The sequence below is a fragment of the Camellia sinensis genome, chromosome 4 (assembly GCF_055761805.1).
Source record: "Camellia sinensis isolate YWXY chromosome 4, ASM5576180v1, whole genome shotgun sequence".
Taxonomy (NCBI): domain Eukaryota; kingdom Viridiplantae; phylum Streptophyta; class Magnoliopsida; order Ericales; family Theaceae; genus Camellia; species Camellia sinensis.
This window is the reverse complement of record NC_138964.1, coordinates 176,833,028-176,846,779: the sequence shown is the minus strand read 5'-3', so window position 1 is coordinate 176,846,779 and position 13,752 is coordinate 176,833,028. Positions and strand designations below refer to the sequence as shown.

The window sequence follows — 13,752 nt, the reverse complement described above, 5'->3', positions numbered from 1 at the left end:
ACAGTCCCCATCCCCGTCCCCAACGGGGATCGGGTTTCCCCGACCCCGAAAAGTCCCCGATCCAATTTTGTTTCAACATTCAACACCATCAACAGATAAAAAAAAAAAAAGAATAGCAGATCATAAAAAAAAACATATATGTTTCAACATTCAACACCATCAACTCTGTTTCAACATTCAACATCATCAACATAAATCAACAAAAAAAACAACAGATCAAAAAAAAAAATTACAGACCATCAACAGATAAAAAAAAAATTACAGATCATCAGATCTGAGCTGATGATGGCGGCAGAGGAGGATATCGACGGAGGAGGGCGGCGGTGGAGATCGGCGAAGGAGATCGGCAGTGGAGATCGACGATGTGCTGCACTCCATCAGATCTGCCGTGGCGACGGAGAAGGAGGTGGCAGTGGCCTAGAGGAGGAGGAGGAGGAGGAGGCGGTGGTGGCTTGGAGGAGGCTCCTGCGTCTGTGTCTGTGTGAAGAGAAGAGAAGAGAGAGAGTAAGAGAAGAGATGAGAGAGAGCGAGTGTAAAAGAGTCTACTGCTGAGCTATTCATATGGGTTGAAATGTATATAATATAATATATAAATATAATAGAGAGTGTGAGATAGAGCAGAGTGTGACATATATAATATATATATATATATATATATATATATATAAATCGGGGGGCTGGGCCGGGGCCGGGACCGGGGATGAAATATGTATCACCGTCCCCGGCCCGAATGTCACCGAGGATTTATTTTTGAATACCATCCCCGGCCCATCGGGAGTATTTTTCGGGACAAAACCACTCTTATCGGGGACGGGGGGTCGGGTCCCCGTCGGGCCGGGTTCAAATTGCCATCCCTATTCATTAGGCAAACATTAGGCCATAGCCCATCGCCTAAAGTCCAAAATTTTATTTCTTTTTGTAAATCTTATTGCTGGAAATCTCTTTTTTTTTTAAAAATAAAAATAAAAAAGAAAAGCGTAACTCTGTTATTATGGTTGTGAATATCTGGTTAAAAGTTCTCTTTGTATTGTATTGCTCTCCTATCTTGGAAGCCTTTTTTTTTTTTTTTTGCAGCTCAGAAGCCGAACTGTGATGGATTGGGAGCAGCCTGTTACGACCCAAGATTTATTGGAGGAGACGGTGTCATGTTTTACTTCCATGGTAAGACAAACCAGCATTTCAGCTTAGTCTCCGATTCTAACCTCCAAATCAACGCCTACTTCATCGGTTGCAGATCAATGGGACAATCACACAACAACACTTGGATCTAAGCACTTGATCTCATGTTTGATTCTCACAGCTTCACATTATCCGTAAACAAGGTCACAAAATGGGACGACCAAGTCGACCAATTTCACGTCACTTACGATTCCAAGCCTGTCTTCATTCCCAACGGTCACCTGTCCATCTGGACAGCACCTGACAGCCGCCTCGTGGTGGAGCATACTGCCATGAGCAACAACGTCATAGTTACTGTTATGATAGTAGGGAGAGAGAAAAATAATATGTATTATATATTCAATGGATCAATACAATAGGGAAAACCTGTATATATAGGCTAAGAAACCTAGGTGTATAAAAATACAAGAATCCTAAGTATAATAGGAATAGATGACTGCTAACACCCCCCTCAAGCTCAAGGTGGTAAGGCAGATAGCAACTTGAGCTTGGCAAGGAGATCAGAGAAGCGTCCTAGAAGATGAGCTTTGGTGAAGAGATCAACAGTCTGATCAACGGAGGTAATAAAGAGAAGACGAACAGTGCCCTTAGTAACATGTTGGTGTATGAAGTGGCAATCTATCACAATATGCTTGGTGCGATCATGGAAGACATCATTATGTGCAATCTGAATAGCACTCTGGTTGTCACAATATAGATTGGTGGCAGTAGAATGAGAAACTCCCATATTAGAAAGAAGCCAACGAAGGCACACAAGCTCCTGAGTAGTGTCAGTAAGAGCATGATACTCAGACTTGGTACTAGAACGTGCAACAAGAGTTTGCTTCTTACTATGCCAGGCAATAAGAGAGTTACCTAAGAAGAAGCAAAACCCCGTAGTAGAACGACGGTCAACGGGATCTCTGGCCCAATCTGTATCAGAAAAAACATGGAGCTATAGAGAAGACTGGGCGGAGTAGTGAAGACCATGAATCAAAGTGCCTTTGAGATAGCACAAAATGTGAATCAGAGCATCATAGTGTGGAGAACGAGGGGCAGCCATGAATTGACTGACGATGTGAACAGCATAAGCAATATCTGGACGAGTAATCGTGAGATAGACAAGACTGTCAACTAGTTGATGATATTTGGTGGCATCAGACAATAGGGAACCTTCAAGAGGTGTAAGACGAGCCTGAGGATCAATAGGAGTAGTGGCAGTCTTGCAATCGGTAAGGCCAGCATGAGCCAAGAGATCAGAAGTATACTTGGCCTGAGTAAGAAAGTAACCAAATGAATCTTGAGAAATTTCCAAGCCAAGGAAGTAGCTAATCAAACCCAAATCTTTCATCTCAAACTGGCGATGAAGAAACTGTTGAAGACTAGAGATACTCGCGGGGTCATCTCCAGTGATAATCATACCATCCACATAGAGGAGAATGAGAATAGTACCACGCTCTCTCTTACATATAAACAAAGCAGAATCATGGGCACTGGAGGAAAAACCAAAGTCACGAATAGTAGAGCTGAACTTGGCAAACCAGGCACGTGATGCTTGTTTTAAACCATACAAAACATGACGAAGTTTGCAGACTTTGTTTGATGGAACAGAAGAACCAGGAGGAGGTTGCATATAAACTTCCTCAGTGAGATCACCATTGCGGAATGCATTCTTGACATTTATCTGATAAAGACTCCAATGGCGAGCAGCAGCCACTGCATGTAAGCTGCGAACAGAAATAAGGCAAGCAACAGAAGCAAAGGTTTCTTCATAGTCAATGCCATATCCTTGAGAAAAGCCTCAGGCGACAAGGCAAGCTTTGTAACGCTCAATGGAACCATCAGAATGAGTTTTGAGCTTGTAAACCCATTTGCAACTAACAGTACTCTTGCTAGGAAGAAAATCAACCACATCCCAGGTATGAGTTTTATCGAAAGCCTGCAGTTCATCAGTCATAACTTGTTTCCAAAGAGGGTTAAAACAAGCTTCTTGATAGGAAGTAGGTTCATAAGAGAAAAATACAGTGGAACCAACAATATAATCACAGAGAAGAACAGAAGGTTGCCGTACCCGTGTGGAATAACTCTCTAGTGGAGGAGGAACCTCAATAGGAGAAGGTGTAGGGCCATCAGCAGACACAGGATCCTCGGGATGGACAATAGATGTAGGCGGTTGTGAAATCATGGAGTCAGAATCTGCATCAAAGACATCAAAAAACAGGTCTTTAGAGAGATCAGTAAAGATCGGTAAGTGGATGAACTGTGGTAAGTGGAACTTGGAAAAAGTTGAGAACATTTTGTGTTCCTAGAAGACCACATGACGGGAAATACGAAGTCGCTTAGTGATAGGATCCTAACAATGATACCCTTTATGTTCTATACCATACCCCAGAAAACAGCAAAGACGAAAGCGAGGTTCTAGTTTAGTGCATTCATGAGACTGAAGCAGAACAAAACAAGCATAACCAAAAACTTTAAGAGTGGTGTAGTCAGGAGGAGAACCATACAAGCGCTCGTAAGGGGAAGTATTAGTTATGACAGGTGTAGGTACACGATTTGTGGTGTGGATGGCAGTGAGGGCAGCTTCTCCCCAAAATTGTTCAGAACAAGAAGAGGAAATGAAAAGAGCCCTGGTAGTATCTAGAATATGACGATGCTTCCTTTTGGCTCGTCCATTTTGTTGGGATGTGTCGGCACAAGAACGATGGGAGAGTGTACCGTTAGCCCAAAGAAAAGACAGAAATTCGGAATCCAAGTACTCTTGAGCATTATCAGAACGAAAGATTTTAATAGTACGAGAAAACTGAGTGCAGACCATGGCAAAGAAATCATAAGAAATCTGTTTAAGTTCAAATCGATTTTTGAGAAGAAAAAAACCAAGTATAATGAGAAAAATCATCAACAAAAATTACAAAATATCTTGACCCCCGCATGGTTGGTGTGGGGGAAGGTCCCCAAATATTTGAATGCATAAGATCAAAAGGAGAAGTAGATATAGAAATACTATTATTAAAAGATAAAGCAGGTTGTTTAACAATTTGACAAGATAAACAATCGACATCGTCAAGATAGACATGACCTAACTGACTACTAGAAACTAAAGTTTTCAAACGACTAAAAGAGACATGTCCTAAGCGGCAATGCCAAAGCTGTAAAGAAGACAAGGCAAAAGTAGATGCAGCAGAGGAAGCAATAGGAGCAACAATAGATGATTTGTGGGGAAGGCAAAGATGGGTAAGCTCAAACAGACGTCCATGCTTACGGCCTATCCTAAGGATTTGTCTTCTCTAAGGGTCCTGCACCAAACAACCATTAGCAGAAAAGGTAACGGTTAGACCAAGTTTACATAATTGACCAATAGAGATAAGGTTTAAGTGAAGAGCATGAATGTGATAAGAATTAGAAAGAGACACAGTAGAAGTAAAAATATGACCAGTGTGACGAACAGTCATATGAGAACCATCAGCAGTGTGGATGATGGGGACAGAAGATGATGATGATATAGAAGAAAACATAGTGGAGTTAGAAGTCATATAATTACAGCATACGGAATCAAAATACCAGGGAGAATTACCTGTAGTCACTGAAAGAGCAGTAGAGGGAGGAGTACCAGATTTGGCAAGCACCTCTTGGATGAGGGACTCAACATCATCCATAGAGAATGAAGGAGTAGCAGAAGCAGTGGAGTGGTGATGAGAAGCAACAGTAGCAGAGCAAGAACCTTAGCTAGATTTGGGCTGATATCCAAAACGAGAAGACCTTTTCTTGGAAGAAGCTCGAGGACAATGGCATTCAAGATGACCGAAAGCAGTCTTATGACAAATAAAGCATTCATAAACCGGGCACTGAACAAAAGAATGAGTGGCAAACAGGCCACGGTTGAGACAATACTAGCATGAACTAGCAGGTGGTGAAGATGAGGAACTCTGGGATGATGGCGTAGAAGAACAGAATCCATATTCTGAGATTTAAGAGTCCCAAAATGAGTCTCCTCTGATAAAAGTTCAGTAATGGCTTGCTCTAAAGTGGGCAAGGGCAAACAATGGAGTAATAAAGCACGTACGGGCTCAAAAGTGCTATGGAGAGCCATAAGGAACTATAATAGTCGCTGATGATTCTGATAAGTAATAAATAGCTGCGCATCCTCAGAATATACTCATGCAGGCTCAAAAAGAGCTAGCTGGTCCCAAACAGGCGACATATGGGATAAGAATTCATTGATAAACTGATCGGGTGCCTAGCGCATGTGATGAAGAGTCTACAACAATTGATATTGATGATCATGGCCAGTGGTCTGATAACAGTCCCTCAAGAAATCCCAAATTGCTTTGGTAGGGGAAGGAATTTGAGCATCATCCTGGAACCAGCCAAACTGAAGATGAATGGGGGAAACTACGGTAACCCGGAACCAGGTGATAATTTGATAATCCTTACTTTCCCATTCGTCAAGACAGTCATCGAAGGCAGAGTTAATCTCATCCTCCTTCTGGTTGGGTTTAGGAAGAGCACTAGTGATGATCCGCCAAAGAGATTGGGCCCAACTAACATAATTTGACCCATCAAGGATAACAAAAACAGAGTGGATGTGCTCGATACGATCCATAATGCTCAAACAGGGGGAAAAAAGAAGAAGATGGTGCTTTATAAAGGCTGATTTTGCCAAAACAGAGCACACCAGCAGATCCAGGAGACCGAAAACAAGTGAGATATGGTCTAACCAGGCCAAAAACATGACCAGAAAGGTGGCAAAGCGGCTAGTCAAAGTTGTTTGCCCAACCAGGGATACCAAGAGTAGGGCTGACGTCACAGCAAGGAGGCTGACGTTAGAAACGCGCGATGCACGTTAGTACAAGTAATAAGCTGCAGTGGCGCACAGTCAACCAGGATTGACGTCAGCGATGACATCAGAACACATAGCTCACGTTAGCAGGTGAGGCCGCGGCGCAAGATAGCGCGAGACAAGGGCAGAGGCGCGTAGGAAACGGCACAGCACGTGTCTATCTTCTGGAGGCACGTGGCGGTGGGTGTGGCGGCGGATGAAGATGATTCTGATGGTGTTGGCATCGTCTTGAGGAGACGAAAAAGATGGTATAGTCCAATCGTCGAAATAGGATAGGACCAGATATCCAAAAACCAACGTGAAAAGGAATCAATCTGCTAGACAAGAAAGAGAGAGAAAAAAATGTAAAGAAGAAGAAGAAGAGGAAGCTAGGAGAAAACCCTAGGCTCTGATACCATGTTATGATAGTAGAGAGAGAGAAAAATAATATGTATTATATATTCAATGAATCAATACAATAGGGGAAGCCTGTATATATAGGCCAAGAAACCCAGGTGTATAAGAATACAAGAATCTTAAGCATAGCAGGAATAGATGACTGCTAACAGTTACCATGCCCGGAGTTGTAGAGATGTCAGTAAGTGTAGTCCCCGTAATGAAAGAGGATGATCGTATACACAATTATCAGATACCGTCTGATGACTGTTTCGCTCATTTGGAAGTGCAGTTTAAGTTCTTGCAGCTTTCAGAGAAGGTTGAAGGTGTTTTGGGTCAGACGTATCGGCCAGATTTTAAAGGCCCGGTTAAGAGAGGCGTGCCGATGCCAGTGGTAGGTAGGGAAGACAAGTTCCAGACGTCGTCTCTTGTTTCTGCTGATTGTAGGTTGTGCATTTTCATGGCGGTAATAAGTCATTGTTGTTAGATCTGTCTATGGCTACTGTGGACTGCAGTAGCAAGATGAGCAATAGCTAGGGATTCGTTTGCCGCCGCTAGAAAGACAAGAAGTATCCATTTGGGTTGTTTTAGTTGCAGTGTTTTTATTGTTTGAAGTATTGTTTTAGTTGCAGTGTTTTAATTGTTTGAAGTATAAGATTTTGAGAGCGGTTGGTGAGTGAAATTTTTTAGTTTGTAAAACTTATGGGGATTTATGTGCCATTTAAAAGCTTTGAACATTATGCTAGCGTGTACCGATTTTAATGACCTTGATCGTGTCTATTACACAATTGAAATCAATTTGATTGGTTCATGTCAATCAAATGTGAGATTTGCTCAATAAACAAACAATAATCCCCTTTAAATTGAACTTCTGGGGGCAGAGCTCTTATTGGAAACTGATTGTAATCCATTCACATTCCTTGATAATACTGCAAATTTATCACTGCCAAGTTCATGAGATCTATTCCAGGATGAGATCTGAGATTTATATATAATTTCTGATACGATCAGGGAGTGACCAGTGTTTAGCTCAAGAGGTGGGGTTTTCTAGCCCCAGCAAATTGCAGCTGGTGAAGATGGTGACAATCAGTGGCAGAGTTGTTACCTATTAATGTTCACGGTGGCCAGAATCAAAAACAACACAGAACAGACATTAAAAACCTAAAGCTTCCCAACTAATGTGTGAGAGTAGTACACACATACTATGCAAGCAAATTCTTTAAGTTGTCAAGTGATTTTGGTTTTTCTTTCTTTCTTTCATTATTCTGTTTTTCTTGTTTTTTCTTTCCCAGCTTCTAAAATTTTTAGCAAGCTAACAATAGCAAAATCTTATTTGTCTGGCAACTTGATCTCAACACTAGGAAACACATTTCCAGTTTAGAATATGATACAAACGACAATGCTATGTAGCTCAAATTTTGTGGTTCAAATGGCCAAAACGACGTCGTTTTGAGTACAGAGCAACATAAAAATGGCCAAAACGACGTAGTTTTGGCCATTTGAGCCACTTTTGAGCCACAAAATTTAAGTTACGAGACATTTTCCATGATACAAGAATGTGTCATCACAATTTTCCTCCCTTTTTAGAACATATATTTTTTTACCCTTTTAAAACCATTAAATTAATACAGTAATAATATTACCCAAGTACTGCGAGGGGGAATGGGACAGCAGAACCCAAGCGCCGCCTTATTTTCTATATATTTTACATTGTGTATTTAGTTTTGTTTGTGAGATTTCTTTTATATAGTTGATTTTAATTTAATTATTACTCTATGATATTTGAAAAAAAAAATTATCTCAATATAAATCATAAATAAATTAATCTATTTAAATATGACAGAATATGCTTAATTATGTGTATTGCACGGATCAAATTAATTTTTTTTAATATTTTATATTTTTTTCTATCTTATTGATGTCTTAATATTAATTTATATTTAATTTTTTATTTAACATGAAATTATTTATTACAAAATATTTATATTTAATTTAAATTTTATATACTTATATACAATATGTATGAATAATTCAAAAAGAATATTAAAGATATTTTTTTCCTAATCCAATCACAACATATCTATATTTAATCTTTTCAATAAATTTTGTGTAGTTATATTTCTACATATTTTTATTATCCAAATAAATATAAAAATAAAAATTAAATAAAATAATTAGAGTCACTTTTATATTACTAATTCTCTTTATAATTTAACTATTATTTTTAATATCAAAATAAGTGTTTATTTTACTATCTTATAATTTAATATATATCATATAAAATCATTATATGATAATTACACTTTCATGGCACAATAGAATTAAAATTATCCAAATAAATAAATACTTTAATTAAATTTATTATATATAAATATTCAACTAACACTCTTATAGAACGATAAAACTAAGAATATTAAAATAAATATTTTAAATTTAAATTTTATTTTAAATTAAAATTAAAATTATTTTTTTCTAACACCATATCGTAATAGAAAATATCATTACATTAATTAAAGTTAACGTCATTGTGATTTAATTTCAGACATCATTTTCTAGAAGTGATTTATATGCATGTGTAGCATCCAATTTGAAATTGATTAATTAAAATAATAGAACTCAATACTTTTTTGTTAAGTTTTTAGAAAATAAATTGACAAATGTCAAATGATAAATAGTATGGAGTATTATTTTAAAAAATAATAATTCAACGAAAATGATGTACATCTTTAAGGCACCTATTGATGTTTATTGAATAATTTTTACATAAAAATTTTGAATTTATAGTATTACTGATAATGCACCTTCATGACCTCTGTCAGAAAAAAATATGCAAAAATAATTTGGCTAGAATAAAAAAATTTACGATTACTATGATGTGTCATATAATTAATCAGAACCTCTTTAAGAACTGAAATTATTAAGGTTATATAGATTTTGTGTCTGATTCTCTTTGAGGATACTATTTATGATTCGAATTTGTAATTTTTTGTATATCAATGTGAATAAGTCTTACGATCTTACTGATATAAGCATAAATTATACATTTAAGTCAACCCACCTTAAGTATTTTTTCGTGTAATAAAATACTTAAATATTGTCATATAAAAGTATTATAATAGATCATAATCAAATACCACTTAAAATATAATTAAAGAACCAATACATCATTTAGACATAACTAAAACATAAGAAATTAGCAAAAAAGTTTTTGATTAATAACTAAAATAATACACTATGAATTATAACCAAGTCATAATTTATATATTATAGAAATTATCGTTGTTTTTATTTTTTTCAGAAAAAAAATATTTTGATAAAAGTGAAATTCATGACACAAATGATAATTTGATTTCAAGTTAAGAATATATCTTCTTCTTTTTTTTTTAATTTTGAAAAAAATTATTTTTATGAGCTTATTTTATATAGAATCACTTACAGTGATAAATTTCTTTTATCAATTGTTAATAAATCTGTTTGTATTTAACTTTCAATTATTAAAACTTTCTACATATAAAATATTAAAGTATAAAATTTATTTTTATTTTAAAAATAAATTCCCAAAGACATCGCACCAGTCACTTACTAGTTGAAGAAGAAAGATAAGACACCTCCAACTCATGTAAGCTCCACATGGCATTAGTGCGTTTTCTTATCAAACAAATAATCAAATGTTTCGTATGAATAAGGAATTTACTCTTATATCCATAATTCCCATGTGTACGTGTTAATAAGTTAGTTAAATCCCTATATTTTATTACATGTGACATTTATGATTAAGAGTAATTTGGAGTTTGTGAGACATTGATATTTATATATATTAATTTTTATTTCTTTAACTTGTTTAAAGGAGCTGTTGAATATGGATGACGGACAAATAGTTGGAGCTCAGCCTTAGAATATGTCATACATGGTTGGGTTGGGTTGGGTTGGGTTGAGTTGGGTTGGGTTAATTTAATCTCAAATGGAGCGGTTTACTTACCCTCTCATTTAAAAAATACCCTCTTTAGTTCAACCACCACAAAACCAGGGGACAATGAACATGACTTTTTTTTTTTTTCTCTTCAAGGAATAGTCAAACAAATTGCTCAACATATGATGATATATTGTGGACACTTGTCCATTACTTTTCTTTGATTTATTCGTGCTTCTTTTCTTTCTTTTTATTTATTTATTTATTTTTTGTTTCTTTAGACAGTATGTAAATATGTTGATGAACTAGTCTTATTCACAAATCGTTATTAAAATACAAAAAAAATAATAACATGACTATGGAGGAGTCTATTCATATGAAGAAGAAAAAAATATATCAAGAAAATACATTTAGAATAATGTTATAATGATGTTTTCAAGATGATCTCAGTTCAACTACTTTTTACTTTTTTTGTTTTTATTTTTTTTGTATATAACAGTTTTAGACGGCGAAGCATGGATGTCTTGTGACTTTGTCTTGCTTTGGTTTGCAAAACACCGCGTATTGCGTCTGGGTAAGCGTGGAAGCTTCCAAGGGATATCAAGTTTGACAAGCTTCCCCATTTAATAACCTGAAAACAAAAATCTTATCTACTCATAATTTCTGTAAACTAATAATTATATCATATCATACTAATTCTGAATTTATACCATATCTCATGAATTAGCACTTTTTGATTAAAATTATGGGTATCTGATTGAAAATTACAATATAAAATTATAATGCTTGGTCAAAAAAAATAATAGTATCTTTTCTTTCTTTTATATCTCAAGTTTTTTAGTTAAAAATATCTTAAATTATGCAAGAAGACTACGAAAATTAGAGTTGGTCTTATGATAAGTTTTCGTACCTAGAATATGTATTCAAAATTTTCCTTAAAAAAATTGTTTGTTACTATTGAATTGATTCTTATATGATAGAGTTCGCACTTACAGTAAATTGGAGTTATATACAATTTTTTTTAAACTAAAATTTTGAACATTTTTTCTGAGTACTTAATACATATAACAAAATAGCCAAAGTACAACAAAAAAGCCAAAGCCCTTCCCTTCAAAATGAAAAGCATTCAATTTTTATGTTTTTTTTTTTTTTTTTTTTTGAGAAAGTTATATTCAATCAAGTATGATTTTAATAATAGACTTTTTATTTTTTAAATAAATTTGATTTAAATATAGGATTATCGATATCCGATCAATTTGATTTTTTTTTTTTTTTTTTTTATGATGACCAAATCATAGGACAATAAAAGTTGAACAATTACCAAAATAAATCCAAAAATGGACACAAATTATCTTAAATTAAACCCTACAGTTTTGTTAGAGTGATTTTTTATATGATTAAGATTTAATTTTATAAAAAATAAATGTACAACAATACAAAAAGATCACTCTAAAAAATGGGGATAGAGGAAGGAGAAGTTCGCTGCCATGCTCCCTTTTAAAATGTCATGAGATCAGGTCCCCTCGCTTGACTAGTCAGAAAAAATGATTATATGTATGATATTTATTAAGATGATATAATATGTCATGAGATCAGGTCCCCTTGCTTGACGAGTCCGAAGTTCTTATTTTTATCAATTTATTTATCATTTATCTGACATTTTAAATTTAAAAATAATAATATTAAGATGATTATGTATGAAATAAATTTTAGTTATCAGGTAATGTATTAACACATTAATAAACAAATCTAATTGATGAAAACTATTAAATATATATATATATATATATATAAAATAAATTTTATTAAATTAATACAATAATGACACATAAAACATAAATAAAATATATAATATTTATTACAAAAATACATAACAATTCAAAAACATATAGCTACCAGGTGTGTATGATATACACGTTTCCTTTGAAACTGAAACTTGAGAACATGAAATCCATATATCTTGAAACGCCCGTTAAACGGACTCTGGATACACACGCATTGAAAATCAAGATTAAGACATGTGAAAACTCCCCCATACAAAATGTCCTAGAAAGTGACTCTTCATCTACCGCTCTTTTCTTATTAAACTAAAGTCAATATAGGAAGCTACACACACACGACTTTTACATAAAATGCACACAACAAGCCTGCCTTCATTTTTAACCCTATATTAATCCCAACAAAGAAATAACAAATTAAAACACAAACAACACCAAAAGCTTTGCCATTGCATTGCATTGCATTGCATGCTCTTCAATTTCATCATCAATGGCAGACCATCAGAAGATCCATCCAGTCCACCATGACGCCGAAGCACCGCCACCACCACCCACCGCTCCTCTCGTGCCGCCAGGCACTTCGAAATCCGATAACGGCGATCCAGCGGTCGAGCAATACCGACCGTTCCGCCGCACTATTCCGGTGATCCACTCAAAACCACCAAAGCGGCGGAGCTGCTGTTGCAAGTGCTTCTGCTGGACCACCCTCCTCCTCTTCCTCATCATCATCATCATCGGCATCATCGCTGCCATCGTATACTTCGTGTTCCAACCCAAGATTCCAAAATACTCAGTCGACAGCTTGCAAATAACCCAATTCAGCCTCAATGGCGTGAGTTTATACGCCACGTTCAACGTCAACATCACCGCCACCAACCCAAACAAGAAGATCGGAGTATACTACGAAAACGGTAGCAAAATAACCGTGCTTTACACCGGGACCGAGCTCTGTCAGGGGTCGTTGCCGGTGTTTTATCAGGGTCACCGGAACACGACAGTGATGGACGTGGCGCTGACGGGGCAGACACAGAATGCCACGGTGATGCTGCAGTCACTGCAGGCGGACCAGCAGGCCGGGCTAGGGATTCCGCTGGATTTGAGGGTGAGAGTTCCGGTGAGGATCAAGCTTGGGTCGTTGAAGCTCATGAAATGGAAGTTCTTGGGTAGGTGTAATCTTGTGGTGGATAGCTTGGTTACTAATAATGTTGTTAGTATTAAGAGTAGTAGTTGTAAGTTTAAGATTAGGCTTTGATTTTTTTATTTTTTTTTTCCCTTTTATTATCAATTCTTTGGACAGAATCTGATCACCAAACGATTGTGTTTGATTCGCTAATCAAATTCTGTGTACTTAGAATTTTATTTATTTATTTACAAATATGCTTGTCTTTAATTAAATTGGACTTCTAATATATGATTTTTATGAGAATATTAGTGGGACTTATTGACCCTCTCATGAAAATTAAATTTAGACGTTTAATTCAATCGGAGAGAAGCCGGATTCTTCATTTATGTCTAGCCATTATTACTATTTACATTAGTATTATTATTGTTATTAATATACAGTTTTCTGTATTTTATTTACTTACTGAATAAAACAATTGGAGGATCATAGTTGATTTTTTTCCCTCCATTTTATTATTTGATAGACATGAATAAACAATTGGCTACATTTGTAGCCCGTATTCAATTTA

At 35.7% G+C, this 13,752-nt stretch overlaps 1 protein-coding gene and 1 pseudogene across 1 annotated transcript; both read left to right on the top strand.

Moving 5' to 3' along the window:
• Positions 1 to 285: 285 nt before the first annotated feature.
• Positions 286 to 7,078, top strand: LOC114294599 (uncharacterized; annotated as a pseudogene).
• Positions 7,079 to 12,213: 5,135 nt separating this feature from the next.
• LOC114294601 (NDR1/HIN1-like protein 6) lies at positions 12,214 to 13,752 on the top strand. The gene has a single exon (XM_028238714.2). It carries the CDS (start codon positions 12,552 to 12,554, stop codon positions 13,311 to 13,313), a length of 762 nt encoding a protein of 253 aa, XP_028094515.2. The 5' UTR covers positions 12,214 to 12,551; the 3' UTR covers positions 13,314 to 13,752.